This window comes from Opisthorchis viverrini (assembly GCF_000715545.1).
Source record: "Opisthorchis viverrini unplaced genomic scaffold opera_v5_130, whole genome shotgun sequence".
NCBI lineage: Eukaryota > Metazoa > Platyhelminthes > Trematoda > Opisthorchiida > Opisthorchiidae > Opisthorchis > Opisthorchis viverrini.
In genome coordinates, this window is record NW_008751788.1 from 1,019,926 (window position 1) to 1,037,282 (window position 17,357).

Below are 17,357 nucleotides of genomic sequence, written 5' to 3' on the forward strand. Positions count from 1 at the left end.
AACAACACATACTACGCGCGTGCCTCCCCATCAGTAGTATCACCGTTACATTAGTAGCTAACTGCGTTGCTTACTTTTGGGGAGTAAGGGTATCGTTTAAGTCATTTCCCCTGGTGATACTTTTTGGCAGGTTTAGAGGTCTTTGCTTCTCACTCTCGTGCTGCTGACTAAACACAGCCACCTAAACGCCTCTCAGTTCATATCGACTGATGTATTGTACTTCAGCCTAATCGCTGGAATGATACTGCTTTTTCGTACGAGACTGAGAGCAAGAATCTGCTCCGCATACAAGCGGGTTAACAGGATGCAATGCTTATTCCACCAGCCGAAGATGAAACATTTTCCAGTTCACAAAGTGACAGACTTGCTGTTTGAAAATAAACCTCACAGTGGAAGCTTTCCATGCATTTGATCCATATTTATCGGTCAAATGCCACGTTAAGCGGCCGACGTTCCAAGCCGCGTCATGCCGCCCTGTCATCGCACTCTTTCTACTATTGGCCGGGTTCGTAGTTTGTCTCAGGATGCGTGTGAAGCAACAGTTCCAATGCACCATAACCTCCCAATAAGTACCCCCCTTCATTCGGTTAATAAGTGACCTAGTTTTCTTGCGATTAATCGAGTTTGACTGATTGGTTCAAGAAACACTCCTCTATAGTGACTTGGTGGTGGACACGGGCTCATAGTTCCATCAAATCGCGAGTGTATATTTTTTCGACGATGGATACGCGTTCCTTCCGCTTGAAGCTGGATTCTCCTTTGCACACGGAGAAAGCCCAAAACAACTGGCACTTCATCGCCCGTTAAGGAAAGCGTGCGATGTGTCCATCTTTCGACAAGGAAGCAACCCCATCGAAATGAGATTTTAGTGTAGTGCTTTAAGGAAAGCGTGCGATGTGTCCATCTTTCAGCAAGCAAGAAAACCCATCGAAATAGGATTTGAGCGCGGCACTTTTTCCCCGTGAAAGCCCAGAAAATTTGACCGTATTAAAGAGGTGCTACTGTACTGGGACCTACGACTGTGGTACACTGAGACACGCGTTCGTATCAAAGGGGAAGTTTGTTGGATAGGAGAAGCCTCGCATTCCTCCCCATGACAGAGAGTATGAAAGGCTTCTTTCTTGCGCCCTTACCATTTTGCCCTTGCTTGGTTCCAGCATGCAAGTTGTATCTAGTATGGACAGAGCTCTTTCATAGATGCGAAAATAGCTCTTGTGGTTATGCCCTTGAATCAGCTGTTGGCTGGTTGCCAATCCTGACTTCGATCTCCGAGGCGACCGTCATTTGTACGTGCCAACGTACGAGTTACTTGGGTATGTACGTGTGTTTGAATGTGTGAATTGCTTCGAAGATGGAGTGGTCGTTGTTGTGCAACGGACTTTTTGAATAGGCCCGAACGAAAATAGGCCCAAACTTCAGACGTGTGGAATACACGTGATCCACTTCGAAAATAAGCTATCGCGATTGAAAAGAGAGAGCAAAAGTCGCGCGAGTTTTGTAGTTGGATCTAGAATTGAGCAGCCTGGTAGTAGAACAAGTCACTTGGAGTTTGTCGAAAGAGAATTCCAATGTCACTCCCTTGCACTGGATAGTCTTGATGGACTGAAGAAGCGACAAGCTTCATGCTCGGAGCCAAAGCACATTTCATTCTTGAGTCTACAGTCCGTTTCCAGTAGGGTAACATCTGTGGAAATTCATACACATTTGTATTTGGTTCATGTTTCCATTACAACCAAAAGTTGATTTCTTTGTTTAATTAGAGCAGCCTCTAGAAACTGTCGTGGTCTCTATTGGGAGAACCGAACGTAACGGGACTATATAACAGCCAATGGAATAACCGTTTTCGTTGAGATAGATTTCGTTGGTTGTTCTTCACGCCACCTTGACAGATGAGTTGTACTCTCAGTATCACTTTTTGTACGCGACAGTGATCAATAGATCAACCGGTTCGCACGTTCGTTGACTTTTTCTGGTTTGGCCAAGCGCACCAGGCTATCAATCGGCTATCCAGACCGAAGTTCACGGTAATAAGAAGGCATTAAGGAGACTGTGGTCCACAACAGCTTCAAACGTCCCCCGAATGTGACTGGATGTTGTATCTTCATCATAGGTCCATTTGGGTTAACTTTGTCTCCATTTTCCATGGCTATTTGTTTCCTCTATTCAGGTTCGTGTTCAGCCAACTGGCCGTGGTAGCGTACGGTCTGTCTGTGTAGAATTTTATCCAAACAAAGACTGATTCTGGAGCTCATTTCTGGTGGCGACTACAGCCATTTAGTTTTTTTTCAAACCAGTCTTTTCAGAACTATGTGCGCCACGTGGAACCAATTTAAATAATCATCTCTACATGATTAAAATAGTAGCTTAGGTCCGTTAGGTCCTGTTATTCTACTCCTTTCCTGGGCGAGATGGCCCAAGTGGTTAGAGCGCGAATTTACTGACCGGAAGGTCCGTGGTTCGAATCCGACCCCCGCCACTCGACTTCCCCTGTCTAGGTTTGGGCAACCTGGCAGTATCCCAGCCCTCGTGCTTCCTTCGGGTGGCATGGCAGCTAGGCACCGGAAAGGGGCTACAGCTGAACGCTTTCTTTTCTTTCTTTCTTTCTGTTACCTCGTCCTCGTTCACTTCACTCTCACTAGGGTCGGAATAACTTTGGCAACATCTACGTGTGGGCTTCGGGCAACGGTGGATCTCAGTACGATTCGTGCGCTTGTGATGGTTACGCTAGCAGCCCGTTCACCTTATCGGTTAGTGGTGTGGGTGAACGTAACCTGCGTCCCTGGTACTTGGAAGAATGCTCGTCCACCTTGGTGACAACCTACAGCAGTGGTGCACACTCAGAAAAGATGATTGTAAGTTTTTTTCATAAAGGAAACTACTCAAGGTTGCTTGAAACTCTTCGACAGCCCACGACCGGTTTCGCCCTTCTTGGGGCTCATCAGGTAGGCGCAGTCCCCGAGTTTCCGTCAACCTGATGATCTACTTGATTATAAGTTGTTTTCTTGACAAAACACCGTTTCTTAGGTAGCCGTAAACGGCTGTTCGTTTGCGACCTTTTCATTCCCGTTCCCCCGAAAACCGCTTTGTTTTTGTACAAATCTTTTTTGAAAATCGTTTGGGGACTTACAGCAAAAGAGCCTTCTCTTACAGGTCCTTCAGCCAGAACTACTGTCTTTTCCGTGACATTCCTTGCACGCCGTTGCGACATTTTGGTTAACTTTTTTTCTGCTGATATCTGCGGCACAATCATCTGGTTTCTTGAGAGTCCGCCCGAACATACTGTCATGTCTACGACAGACTGGTGCAGAAGGTTCTGTTTTAGGTGGCTGCAGGATTTGTCCAGATCAACTCATTTCCCCTTGTTCTGTCGTGATTTCCTTATCTGACTTACTAAATTTGCGTTTCACTCTTGTTAAGGCCCAGTCGCGGTGCGTTTGTTTCGCTGTAGAGGGATTACTGTCGGCTTTCAAATGTACATGACGGGCGTGCTCATCACTTCATCACCGATTCACGGTCATACAATCCGAATTATCTCATAAGCAGTTAGACTTGTCTTCACTTAAATGACGTACTGTTTTCTTCATAAGACGACCCAGTACTTGTCCACCTAGCCTATCTCTTAATGCCACACCTATTCACAGCAAAAATTTGCCAACTACCGATGTCCCTATCGAAAGCAATCAGCTCAAAACTTATTTTTTTTAAAGCTTACTGACAAAATAGCCACAGGTGTAAGGTGGGGTGATTGGTCGTCTGCACTTTACTCTGTGTGGTTTCCGTCGAATTCCTCAGTACCCATTAGGCTAATAGCTCTGGGTCTTTCCTACCAGGGAACTAACAAATAACTGTGTAATGAGCGAAACAGCTTCCTCCCCCCTTTGATTTAGCCAGTCTGTATAACCCTGGCTTAGTTACACAGCGTGGAAATTTGTAGTTCCTTTTTTCCCCTCACAGTCATTACTTCTGTCCTAGCTGACTTTTTTCCTACACATTTACCGAGCATTAGTCAGTTTGCTCTTATCTCTTTGCTTCGTGTGTCACGAAGGAGAAGGATATGGACTGTTTGTCGTTTTTACTTTATCCCAGTAACCCCGTCGCCACTTTTTTCCACCGTGTGAGTTAGTTACACACATTCGTACAGTGATTGGTGTAATGAATCACAAAGAATCAGCGGTGTTCCGAACTGATGTCGTTGTTCGCTGTTAACTATCATGGGCACCAATGAATGCGCACCCGGTCAGCCTGGAATAGAATCTCTTAGACCAGTGTAGTTCTTTTCTCAATTTTTTGCTTATTCAACTGGCTTTGTCTGATTTGATCTTAATGTTAACTCATTAGCCCCATTGCTCTTCACGAATGTAAGGTCCTATTGAATTCAGGATCATGATTACGTTAACCGCTCCAACGTTTACCAACCGATTGCTAGCCTGATTTTTACTTTTGGTGTGCATGAATCTACTCGTTTGCACCATTAACAATACACACTGCACACCCGTTTGCCGTCTGCCACTAGTGTTTGATACTTTGGCGCACACTTACACCTGTCTAACCTTTTCCTTGTTTATGCTTCTGGTTCGTAAAGGCTACCGTTGACCCAAATCAGAAGTGCACTACCACCCATACGGGGACGTCAGCCAGTGCGCCCATCGCGGCCGGTATCATCGCTCTATTGCTGGAAGCCAAGTGAGTGTTTACATAATGCACTACTCATAAGGTTGCTGAAACTTCTTCGACAGCCCACGACCAGTTTTGCCCTTCTTGGGGCTCATTAGGTAGGCACAGTCCCCGAGTTCCCGTCAACCTTATGTTTTACTTGAAACCAAATTGCACGATATTAGCGAAATGTGCTCATTTGCAAACATATTTGGTTTTTCGAGGGACTCACCTGGAACCCAGCTGAATCTCCCGTTTATGGTGTGTCCAGGCGACTGAATGCGCTGCACCAGGCTGCCTCACATTTCAGTTGGTACGATATCCGAGATATCGCGATACATGTATATACGTAATGCACTACTCAAAAGGTTGCTGAAAACTTCCTCGACAGCCCACAACCGGTTTTGCCCTTCTTGGCTATCCTGACTGATTCTCATGTGGATATATGGATGACCGTGTTCTTTGTTCCACACTCATGCATCACTCAGCACTTGTTTTGAGTGCTTTTATTGCCGTTCTTGTTTTCATCCGGATGTCCACCGGCCGCTGATTGAAATCTTATTACGAGTGATTCCATCGTCAGAAATGAACCCCGACCTGTGTGAGAAGCATACCAAATCGTATGTAACGATCCTTAGGTTCACATTCGAAAACAGATATCATTGAAGCATGGATTGCTTTGTTTGTTATAGATACTTATAAAACCGCGGTTCTCCAAACAGTCATCTTATCCCCTCAACGTCACCCCCTATAGAAAGCTTTTACCATTCGCTGGTGCCCAAGAAATGTCCTTGAACCGCAACTTTTCAAAGCAACGATCGACTAGCAACTCTGAGCTTTAATTGGATCGGTTCGTTTAGTCAAAATGGTGGAAATCAACTCATTTTTGTCCTTGAGGGAGAATGGTACTGGGGGAACCCGTCCCTTGAAAATATGCCTTTATCTTTACTATTTTTGCGTATGAAAGCTGCTGCAGCGGTAACTTCAAAATAGTTTCCGCCCATGTTCCTCAGTGCAATACGTGACCTTCCGTTCATTCGCTGGATGTCTATCCACATGTTTTGTCACTAATGGTTTCACGGAATTCATCCGTTTGTGTGTGCGCGTGACTTCTCTGTCAACATTCGGTTCTGAGTCGGCTTTCTGGCTTGCCGTTTCATTCTTCGCATTTTTTCGCTTCAAGCTATCGGTCCACACCCACTCAAACACAACACAGACAAAATGGTAGCTCTGAATTGTTTGCCGTCTCATTCCGTTTTTCTTTACAAAACATTTGGAAGTAATAGTGAGGGCATCAGCGTCGCGCGCAGTCCCACCGACCCGAACCCAGCTGCGCCTACCGCATCCGTCAGTTTGAGTAAGTGGATTGATGCCTTACTACCACCGGCTAATGTTCCGGTCGTTTTTAAGAGTTCTTCCCCCTCCGAACTACAATCATCCCAGAGAGCCGCGGCTGTTCTGTTTACTGGCTCTGTTCTTCCACTGTTTGGTGGAAATCTCCAAATACAAACTCCGGAAAATATAGTTATTTTTTGTCAGCACAAACGGGAAGATTATGTCGATTAACGCCGCACTTTTTAACCCAAAGTGTAATATGCTCACGTATTTGTGATTGTGTTTTTTCTCACCGCCCTTTTACTCGCTTCTCTCACGCACATGTTTACCACCACTTCCATGGTCCGAATGCCGACTGAACCCGCTTTTATGCCTGCGCCGCTCTTCACCGCCCATGATCGATCTTAAATATAAATAAGTAAATCGTTCAACTATAACCTCTTTCCGGCGCTTAGCTGCCTTGCTACCCGAAGGAAGCACGAGGGCTGGAATACTGCCAGGTTGCCCAAGCCTAGACAGGGGAAGTCGAGTGGCGGAGGTCGGATTCGAACCACGAACCTTCCGTTCAGTAAATTCGCGCTCTAACCACTTGAGCCATCTCGCCCCCTGATCAGTCTTGTGTATTAGGGTTTCGTCTCTCACTCCTATCATAGCAAGCGATCTATAATGGTACTCCTACTGAGAGATGAAGTAATCAGGGTTTTTTCCTACATGTCAGGATCGATCCGTGTTGGTTTTAGTGGTCACTAATGCGTCTCTCCCACGGAGAAGGATGCTAATCCCTTGGAGGTTGACAGGGGTGACGAAGGATGCTAATCCCTTGGAGGTTGACAGTACGACTCAGTTTTTAAAGACGGTAGGCCTAGTGGTAAGACTCTACATAACGATGTCTTGTTCGCTTATGGCTCTGCAAAACTGGATGCTGAGAAAACTCCCGATTTTAAACGCCGAAATCTCCCCACTACCTACAAAAGTTCAGAGTAATATTGTTATGGAAGCCGACCTCTGATGTTACATATTCCTCCATATCCCCCCCTTGCGCATTTGTTACAAAATGTCCCGTTACTCGGTGATTGTCGTTTCGCTCACTTAACTTTTTGAAGTTTTTTTTCACGAATTAATTTTCCCGTTCTTTATTCTCCAATATCCAGTACTATTTCGTTCAGGTCACCAGTTTAATGTTGATGTTCTTAATCCTGTCCTACAACTATTCCGCTTGCGTCCCGCGTTCTCAGCTCCCGTCCTCATTAGCATATGGCTGATTGAACCGAGGATTTTGTCATTTATTTCTCGGCAATGAAATGCAATCGGGTTCGGAATACTTATGCAACTGGGTCAATAGTTTAAGCCGTATAACCAGATCCAGTAAATGGGATACCTATTACGCTCCATCTGTTTTCTACACGTTTCTCTCAGTCCTCGTTTGAGTTGGCGCGATGTGCAATATGTGACGCTGTTGGCTGCAAATCCAGCGCCTTTTCTAGACGGGAATTTCACCAAGAATGCTGTCGGACGATCGTGTGAGTTTGTCGTTCGAAATCTGTCTTTGTGGTTTCTTTTTTTGCAGTGACTATTACCGTTACGTGATACGTTTGCTTCAGGATCGTTCTATGCAGACAAACTGCCAAACAGTGTTTTGCAACTTTACCGGGTTCACTCGTTGTGTTGTCGTTTGACGATGCACTTGCACAGCATCTCTCAAGAAGGATCATCACAGGGAAGAACACTACTAGTTCTCTAGGGCCGTAGCCCTCCTTGGGGTTTTTCCATCGGTGGCTACTGCAAAGAACGACCTACCAGGCGTACCACATTTCAGAGTGGTATGTATGATAGATGCAGGTACCCTGTACAAATGAATGTCTCATTCAATTTTCGTTTGGGATGGTATTCATAGTTCATCTGTGGTTCTCACTAACTGGAGCACACGTGTTGATTGCTTGTACTTCCCTACCGGATTCGTGCGTTGTCGTGAATGCTCAAACCTAAGTAACAGAAAAACGGAATACTCACTCGTAGTTTCTGGATAAGGTTTCTGGTCCCAGGGGTATCATCCTCACTATTAACCGTATTTGTCTTACAGCGGTTGTAACTGCCACAGTTTCGTTCACCGATGATTTGGGGAGTTGAAGAGTAAACAACCTGTTACACCGCGATAAGACCATGTCGCTCACCAACAGGTGAGTTAGCCCAAATGCAGGTCTGATTTGCTGCAGCCAATGATCAACTGCGGTGCTCGAACGATTTTTGCGTACATTTTTAATCGATCTACCGTGTCGCCCATCCATCCCTTCGGTATCTCGTTACCTGATTACACACGGAAACAAATATCTGACTGGGGAATGTGGTCGTATAAATCTCATAAATTCTCGAGTAGATCGTCTATCTCCCACGACTTTGAGTGATCCTTCGAGGCACGAAATTCCTTGAAGGACGGAGAATATCAATACCAATAGGGATGTGTCAGTTCACGAGAGGGGATGGTTGAAAGTAGGTTTCCTATGATCCACCATTGTGGATCATACTGTTTCATCTGGATACATGTAACTGAGGGCACTAAAACTTCAACACGATTGAAGAATCCTTGGTCATGCCCTTTAGTCCCTTCATTAGAAGGAACAGAGAGTGCTGACCAAAGCTGGTCGGCCATTAGTATGCTTGTAATGGTTGTTTACTAGATCGATTGTTCTGATCGCGCATCTGATTCATAACCGCATTTATAAGTACCAGTGCTGACCAAAGCTGGTCGGCCATTAGTGTGCTTATAATGGTTGTTTACTAGATCGACTGTTTTGATCGCGCATCTGATTCGTAACCGCATTTATAAGTACTGATACCCTCCGACTCATTCATTAATTACTGAAGTTCATCGATCATACAAGTGTAACGGTGATACTACTGATGGGGGAGGCGTGCGAGTAATGTGTTTTGTCGGAAACCCGCTTCGCGTCTCTTGAAAACTGAGATCTGTTACGGAATTTGTGGAGTCCCTTTGTAACATTTGCTTGGATTTGAGCAACAGTCAGTGAATATCGTGAAAAGTTCAGGAAGACGCGTTCAAAGAGAGGATGTAAACAAGATGCATATGAGAGTTTTGCTTCCCTGTCCAATAGTCTGTAACCGTTCAGTTGGCATTTCCCGCAGCGGAGGCGTTCTTCCTTTCACCAGTAGTGTACGTAGTATAATTTTATTTTCTTACGGTCTGTCGGAGATTCCGGGAAAACTTTGTTCGGTTACGTGACATTCTTCCGGATCAGATCTGCCGTGCAATCACTGAGATACTACTAATTTTACTCTTTTGGGACAAGTCAGCTCAACTGACTGACCTCCTGATCGGGAGCTTGCGTTTGGAACTTCACGGTTTTTCAAGCTTGGTGTGAATCGACTGAAGTTCACTGCGCCTAGCTGACCATCCATCTGACGCTGCCGTAAAAGCGATCAACGCAAATTCTAGTCGCACAGGTCTACGGAACGGACGGTACTTCACAACCGCCGACTTACTATCCCATTCTAATGATGTGTATGTAGGTCTATTTTTCATTCACAAACGACTTTTACTGGACAGCTAGAATGAACTTCCAGATACTTGTCCGGAACTGGGTTTTCAGCGACCTCCCATGTCTTTACCTCTTATTTCAAGGTTACCTCCATCCAGTTCAGTATACTTCCACTTATTGTACAGAATGATTGCTGAAGACGAAACCAATAGTTTAGTCGTTTTTGGTTCAAATTGCAATATATGTTCTGGCTTCCTGTGTACTTTCGTCCACTTGGTCCATCAAGTGTGCTATCAATCATTCAATTACGGCCAATTTGTGGCAAACTCGCCGGGTGCATTTGGGTTCTTTGGTCACGTGTTCTCTTCAGTTTTACGCGCTTCGACGGACTCCAGCAGTTTTGCGTTAGGACCGGAAGTTTTCTGGTAAACAATCTTCACAACCTTTGTGGAATTGAAATTTTTGAAATGTGTTTTCCCCCTTTCCCCGATTTAGTGGGTTGTAAGTAGTATAGTTGGGGTCTAGTTATTACGATTTATGAATAATCTCATGACGTATGAATACGAAGTCTCACTGCTTCCGCTGCATCTCGTTCTCAACTGGAAATTTGAAGGCTCGTCTTCATTTAAAAGTCTCACTGCTTCCGCTGCATCTCGTTCTTAACTGTAAATTTGTAGGCTTGTCTTCATTTGAACAATTGTCGTTTATGTTCACAAACTATCGCACCGTGCCTGCTGGCTCGACAGTAGTTTTGAGAAAGAGGGCGTCATCTGCTTCGACATTTTACTGGTTCCGCTTCAGTCACCTTTAACGATGATTTCCAATTTGACCCCAATACACCTCAAGATATTTCAGCATCAGTATAACTGTTCTCGGGGACAAATTTCGCCTGAACTTTGACCGTTTACTTTGCCTAAAGTCTGGTCATATTACGTCGAATGTAACCCTGCTCGTTGTTTTCAGTAATCAATCCGTCGTGTCGCTTCTTGGTTTTGCAGTACATGCCGCTAATATCGCCGAGGGCAAATGGGGCGACAGACAGCTGAATAACAGTCGAGTTCACCTCATTACAGGCTGTCGCGGAACCCTGTTAATCAGACCGCTACGTGTGCACCGTAGCGCTTCGTTTGAAGTTCCACTGAATCAACATTTTAGTAGGAGTACTGCCGACTGAAAACTACGCAACTCTTGTACAGGGTAACCAGTGAAAGTGATGCATTGTACTCACATGACAGATAGAAGTGCATGGCCGAACATCAGCTTTGAGGTTATATCAGACTTTTGTATCGATCTAAGAAACACTGAAGCCACACATCTTTCTGGTAGATACCTGTTACCACTTTGATCCTGACCTTGGTAGTCGCGTGGATCGATGGCACTGTTTGTTTCAGTGAGTGGCTGCAACTGGCTATTCGTTATAACAGTGAAAGCAACGAAGTCTGAGTGTTCTCCTGTTTATAAGTAGTAGTAAGTAAGTAGTAAGAAATAGCCGAAGTTTGTTAGCATTCTGACTACTAGTGTATAGTCAATACTGTTCCCGAGCCTTCATAGTCAGAAATTTCTTATCCCGGAATAGCGATCCATCACTAAACATCGAGTCCTGCAAGACCCAACGGATGTATCTGCATTAGAACGAAACGCAGAGCGGTTTGCTTTTTCAGAACAGATCATCGGTTGCTTACTAACTAACTACTAACTATACTCGAATCGATTCTTACTTCACAGATAGCCTCCTCTACGGTTACGGATTGATGGATGCCGGAAAAATGGTGCGACTTGGAGAGCTCTGGCGCGGTCTCCCACCACATCACCAATGTACCTCCAGGGTGATGAACTATAAAGCGTACGTTTGAATCCTTACTTTACTTTACTTACTTTACTTTACAAAAAGACACTACCACATGGATTTTATAGATTCCTTTTCAATTCAGCGTCAAGCTCACAGATGGGCTTACTTTACTTTACTTACTTTACTTTACAAAAAGACACTACCACGATGGATTTTACGGATAGTTTTTCTCTAAAAGTACGACTATCGTTTTCCTGTGGAAGCCGCATCCTGTTCCATGTTGCTTCTCACCACCGTCATCCTTGAGATGCCCCCGTGACATCCCAGTCGTTCACTGAAATTCCTGTCAGATTTGTGATTTCACTTTCACAAACCGTCATGTTGAAAGTCTGTGAAATGCTATCGAAATACACTCATTTGCAAAAAGATTGGTTTTGCAAGAGATCTACCCGGAACCTAACTGAATTTCTCGTTTGTGATGTTTCTAAGCTTAGGAACATCACAAAAGAGGGATTCAGCTGAGTTCCAAGGGAGTCTCTGGCAAAACCAAATTTGTTTGCAAATGAGTGTATTTCGCCAATTTTGTGCAACGTAAGGTTGACGGAAACTCGGGGACTGCGCCTACTTGATGAGCCTCAAAAAGGACGAAACCGGTCGGGGAGTGTCGACGACTTTTCAGCAACCTCATGAGTAGTGTATTACGTCTGTGGAATGCTGTTTAAAAGGCTAACTAAAACTGAGTGCAAACTTGGACGTGCCTTAGTCTATGTGACATTCTATTTTGTTTGCTGAAAAGTAGCGTGTGGGTAGCTCAGAGGGAGAATAAGTTACGAGGCAAGTGAAACTTCCATCTGAAAAGTTGTCACTCGAGGAGCCAGCCAACACATGATGTGGATTCTGTGGCTAAAGATTGAGTAGTCTAGATGTGAAGAATCGTTAAACTGTAGCACCATTTCGGTGCCTAACTGCCATGCCACCCTAAGGTTGCACGAGGGCTGGGATACTGCTAGGTTGCCCAAGCTTAGACAGGGGAATTCGAAAGGCAGAGGTCGGGTTCGAACCACGAATCTTCCAGTCAGTAAATTCGCCCTCTAGATGTGAGTTCGTTACACTACTGATCAGATGCTCCTGGCCAAAGGTGTTCACTCCGTTACGTCGGAGGTTGTCGTTTCGAAACTCCCTGGAGTTTTGTGAGGTGCGCACTGCTGATGACTCCTAACAGGAATGAAACAGCTGTACAGTGCTTCTCGGTTTTTCAGCATAGATGAGCTTCACTTACAAAACGGATTCTCAACTGAACGATTCTCAGACCTCCTCACAGAAACTACCATGAGGTTTTTTGTGTCCAAAACGGATTCTCAACTGAACGATTCTCAAACCTCCTCACAGAAACTAGCATGAGTTTTTTGTGTCTGTGTGCTGCAATCTATCTGTTTGTTTGTTTGTCTGTCAACCGAGCATGCTGAGGAGCAGATTGCTAACCGCCGTGTTGCAGGCGTATTTACCGCATTGTTAAGACCACAAGTCACGATTGCTTTCTCCCTTTTTCCCAGCGTCGCATCTGTACCATTCTTGGCCGTCCAGATCGCGTGGTTTCTAAGTTGACGTGGCTTTCCGTTCATTTTCGTAATCACAATTGTTATGGACAGCACATTATCTGAAGCAGAACTGCAAATTGCTTGAAAGCTTATTGTGAAGAAACGAAGGGGAAGGTTCTAAGTGTTACCCCCTGCCACAATAATCCCGAGGTGAATAGAATCTGACAACAGGAACTCCATTAATATCGGCTGGTAGCTATATCTTGTAGCGTCTTCAACCATGCGCGAGAGGGATCACGCAAACCCCGTGCTGAAAGGCTAGTTGCACCGACAGTACCCAGACTTAATGTCTCTCGTCCCCCTCAGTCGAGTCAAATGTTGACCTGACCACCTCTTCTTTCGCCACTGTGAACTGGGTACGGGCTTACAGTATGTTGAATCTCCATCCTATTCAACTGGGGGACCATCCTTATCTTGAAAGCCGAACACTTTGTAGCATTTGCCAGACACGTTGAGCCTTCACAAATGCAATTTGAGGGTTCTTCACATAGTTGGGGTACCTATCTCTTTACTGTCGCTATCCTTGACAAATTTCGTTTCGCGTTGCGATGCAGATGCTAGTAAAAAATCTTTGTCATAGAGTTGGGTGAGGAAACTGCTCTTTTTGTGATTTTTTGTCTCCTGGTATTGGTTACTGCTGTGGATGATGGTGATGATGCTATTGGCCGTGTAGTTACAAACGTCTCCTTCCTCCACCCATCACTGACAAAAAACGATTCAAGTGCTCTCTCCTTCCACCTACTTGAGTAATCTTATTGCTCATATCAATAGTACATCTCATCAGATAGTGCTAACCACTATTGGAGTGAGTGACCGCGGACCATCAGTTGCTCAGTATAGTGCAGGATCAGTGTAGTTACCCTGACAGTGTTTCGCACCGTACAGCACGTAATGTGGTATTTTAAAAATTTCGTGCACACCAAATGTAAATTAATCATGACAAATGGTTGGTCTTAATTGCGTTCTACACACTGTGTTGCATAATCACTCAAATACAAACCCTCTTTCCAGTGTTTACATGACTTAAGCGATCCACACGCGAACCACCCTCCTTCGGGAATCCAGCTACTGACTTGCATACACCCATCACTGAACCTACACTAATCTCAGCTTGACTTCAGCCACGTGTTCTTAACTTCGCATGCGAAAGGTGTTATTGGGTAACCTAGTCACTGGTCAGTTTTCCCTCGGTAAAATTTGGTTTGTTGAAGGGTTCTAAATACGTTTTGTCTCAGTCCACAGGTTGAAATAGGTTATTCAACGTGACTAAATTCCACTGCCCAGACGATTCTGTTACTAGTCATCCAGACCTTGCATCCATATGCGATGCATGGTGTTTACGGGTCGACTGATTACTTTTGCGATGAACTAGATGGTACGCTTTATTTGGTACGTCTCTCTGAAGATAAAGTAGGCCATCACGTTAGAAACCGATCTCCAGGAACGATGAGGCGCTTGAAAGCAGTCATACTGATGCTAGTAAAATAGCCCGACGGTCTGTCCCCTTTGGGCCGGGTCCTGCGGCTTAGTTGTTTCCGGATCAGCTTTTCGATGCTGGGCTGCCAGCGCCACCTGTACAGCTATTCATAACCGAAAAATCACATATTTAGTACTCTGAGAGCTGCGTTGTGCGTCCACGAAGCACTGCTTGTCCAAGTGACAATGGTACTGGTCGGTCATATGGTTTCACAGATAGACTTCAAGCCATTGCCGGGGAACCTAGTGAAGGTCAAAGGATATCTACTTCCTGATTCGAAACAACCCCGGTTTGTGAAGGCATTTCTAGCTTTCTCTGCCGCGGTGCATAACTCGCCCTATCGAATGAGCAGTTAGCCCCACGAAGCCCAGGACGTCAACAGTTGGACACTGAAACAACAAACCGTAAAGTTAACATTTCACAGACGCATTTATCATCGTCGTAGTTGATCATTCTGTTACGTAACAGCAAGTTATCTAGCCTCGTGGAATATCATGCTCTGGGCGCTCTGGCATGATGAGTAAGACTCCACAATCCGACCCGTTCCAATTACGGAAAATGATATGATGGGTTGTCTGTCAAGACTAAACGTTTAGGACGAAAAACTGTCCGGTACAGATAGCCTCTTTGTTGAATACGACCTTGACAGATTGGACTGACCACTTGTTGTGAAGGATTGTGGACGCCTTAGTAGTTGGGGGCGAGACGGCCCAAGTGGTTAGAGCGCGAATTTACTGACCGGAGGGTCCGTGGTTCAAACCCGACCCCTTCCTCTCGACTTCCCCTGTCTAGGCTTGGGCAACCTGGCAGTATCCCAGCCCTCGTGCAACCTTCTGGTGGCACGGCAGCTAGACACCGAAAGGGTGCTACAGCTGAACGATTTTTTGGTGGGGATTCAGGAAGAATGTGGCTGGCAGGATTATTCGGTCACTCCCTACAGGCACTGCAGTCAGCAAGAGAAGGACCACTGGAACTTTGGACGGGACTGGAACTAAATGAGTTGGGTATCTGGCTGTCGTGTTCCTTCTAAATCATCGTGGAAGCTTCTACGTGATGGAAGATCGTCGAACAAGCCATATGAATAAAACCCAGTGGCACTAAGCCACCAAAAAAAGCACTGAGCGAAGGAAACTCAGCAATCATTGGAGTTGTAGAACAGTGAACATCTGTGATGTGTATGCCGTCTTCGGTAGAGAAGGGTGTGTTGGCGTGTGCTACTGGTGCGGCTGTGAGTATCGCTGTCGCAGTTAACCGTCGTTGCACGTAAATTCATTAGTTTATACGATTGTGCCAGGCACCCAATCAACCGCCAGCAGTAGGTTTGGCCACACCGAATTTCGAAATGCCTATGCAAATGTCGGCTTCGCTCTCTCTCTCACCTCCAGTCCGTTCGGTTTGACGATAAGTTTCCCTGTCTTCGGTCGGTCTGTTGCATCTGTAGTGTTGTGACAATCACTCGCACTCGGAGGAGAAGAGGACTTGGTGGTCGTTGGTTTGTTCGCTGATTTGGACAGTTTGATTTTAGATGTTTCATCATCAGCTCAGCGAACAGACCAACGACCATCTACGCTAAATGAACTACCAACATTCTCCCCAATAACAAGGGAACTTGGTCCTTAATGTCAATTGTCACACGCACCATTTCATCCCGTCTGTATTAATTCACTAGGATTTGTGCACTCCGTTCATCCATCCAGGAGACTAGATGGAATCTTCAACCTCACGTTCCCTTTGGTATTCTACGGCTGTGATTCTGTGCCTCGAAGCGAGAATGAGACCTATTCGAACTACACGGAGAAGAGCTCAGAGGAAGGAAGTCCGGTCGTCTATTTGGAGCATGTACAGCTCTATGCAGATATTGTCTACCAACGACGTGGACTTCTTCAAATTACACTCATTTCACCTTCAGGTAGGTTTGCGCATAGGACCGTTCTGGCACCGGTCTTGTTCTCACCTCGTTCTTCTGTTCACGCTTGAAACCGTCCTGGTGATGCACTGGTGTACTAGGTTGGTTTTGCTTTTGGTGATGATGCTGCCTTCTTTTAGTCCCCCCCGTACTGAACCAACTTCAGATGGTCATCATTTTCTGGCCTTCACTGATATTACTTGAAAGACAATTCAGTTCTTTCTAATTTGCAGGTCTTTTAACAGTCGCAGTTGGATTGACACTTTGCCTTCAGTTTTCTCTTGTCCCTGACTATTTTCGGGACTCGTAACTGGAAGATTTTGTAATTCTCCTTTCTGGTGCGAAGCACTTACTTAAGGTGCCAGTGTAACGGTGATACTACTGATGGGGAGGCACGCGAGTAGTATGTGTTGTTCGTAGAATTTCACTTTGCTTCTTTTGAAAAGGGGGATCTGTTGCGGAATTCGTGGAGTCACTTTGTAACATTTGCTTGGATTTGACCGAGAAATGATTGGAGTCAATGGATCTCCAGGAAAGTTCAAAAAGACGCGTTCAGGAGGAGATGGGTGTCCAGTTTTTGTAAATAAGATGCAGATTAGTGTTTTGCTTCCCTGTTCAATGGTCTGTAACCGGTCAGTTGGCATTTCCTAATGAATGACTCCGCAGCGAGGGCCTTCTTCCTTTTACCAGTATGGATAACCACATCTTTGCTAGTCCGAACTGACTGGTAACACTGTGTGCACCTGCTTATGTTTGCATTTTTACCAACTTTGGAGGATTCGTCAACGTAGTTCTAACTCTTTCTGTTCCAACCAGGCCCCAGTAGCAATAAAATGCTTTCAACTATGCTACTGATGTCCGGTTGTCGCATCCATGTGACGTTGACCAAAACCACGTGCCAGTTGATGTGACACGACTTCCTTGGATCACGTGGCCTCTCTTGACAAGTGGGCCATATTTGAACTAAAGACAGTTGATTGTGTATATCTCCAGGCCACGTGATGTAAACTGGTTGTAGGATGTCAACTCCATCGAGTGGCAATGGGTCTTGGTTGTAAACGCCTGTCACGTGACATATTTTTATCGATTGACAGCGTGTCGATTT

General features: G+C 45.3%; 2 protein-coding genes across 2 annotated transcripts in view; one reads left to right on the plus strand and one right to left on the minus strand.

Moving 5' to 3' along the window:
* The window catches only part of T265_06397 (hypothetical protein), a gene marked incomplete at both ends in the record, with an annotated part of 81,196 nt that overhangs the window by 34,183 nt on the left and 29,656 nt on the right, over positions 1 to 17,357 (plus strand). Inside the window, 5 exons of the mRNA XM_009171645.1 lie at positions 2,640 to 2,852; positions 4,583 to 4,683; positions 7,405 to 7,508; positions 11,208 to 11,325; positions 16,044 to 16,255. Coding sequence (XP_009169909.1) covers positions 2,640 to 2,852; positions 4,583 to 4,683; positions 7,405 to 7,508; positions 11,208 to 11,325; positions 16,044 to 16,255 — 748 coding nt within the window. The remainder of the gene's footprint in view (positions 1 to 2,639; positions 2,853 to 4,582; positions 4,684 to 7,404; positions 7,509 to 11,207; positions 11,326 to 16,043; positions 16,256 to 17,357) is intronic.
* T265_06399 (hypothetical protein) lies at positions 8,859 to 11,290 on the minus strand (the record flags this gene model as incomplete). The annotated part of the gene is made up of 2 exons (XM_009171647.1): positions 8,859 to 9,143; positions 11,180 to 11,290. The coding sequence occupies 2 exons, from the start codon at positions 11,288 to 11,290 to the stop codon at positions 8,859 to 8,861; spliced, it is 396 nt and encodes a 131-aa protein (XP_009169911.1).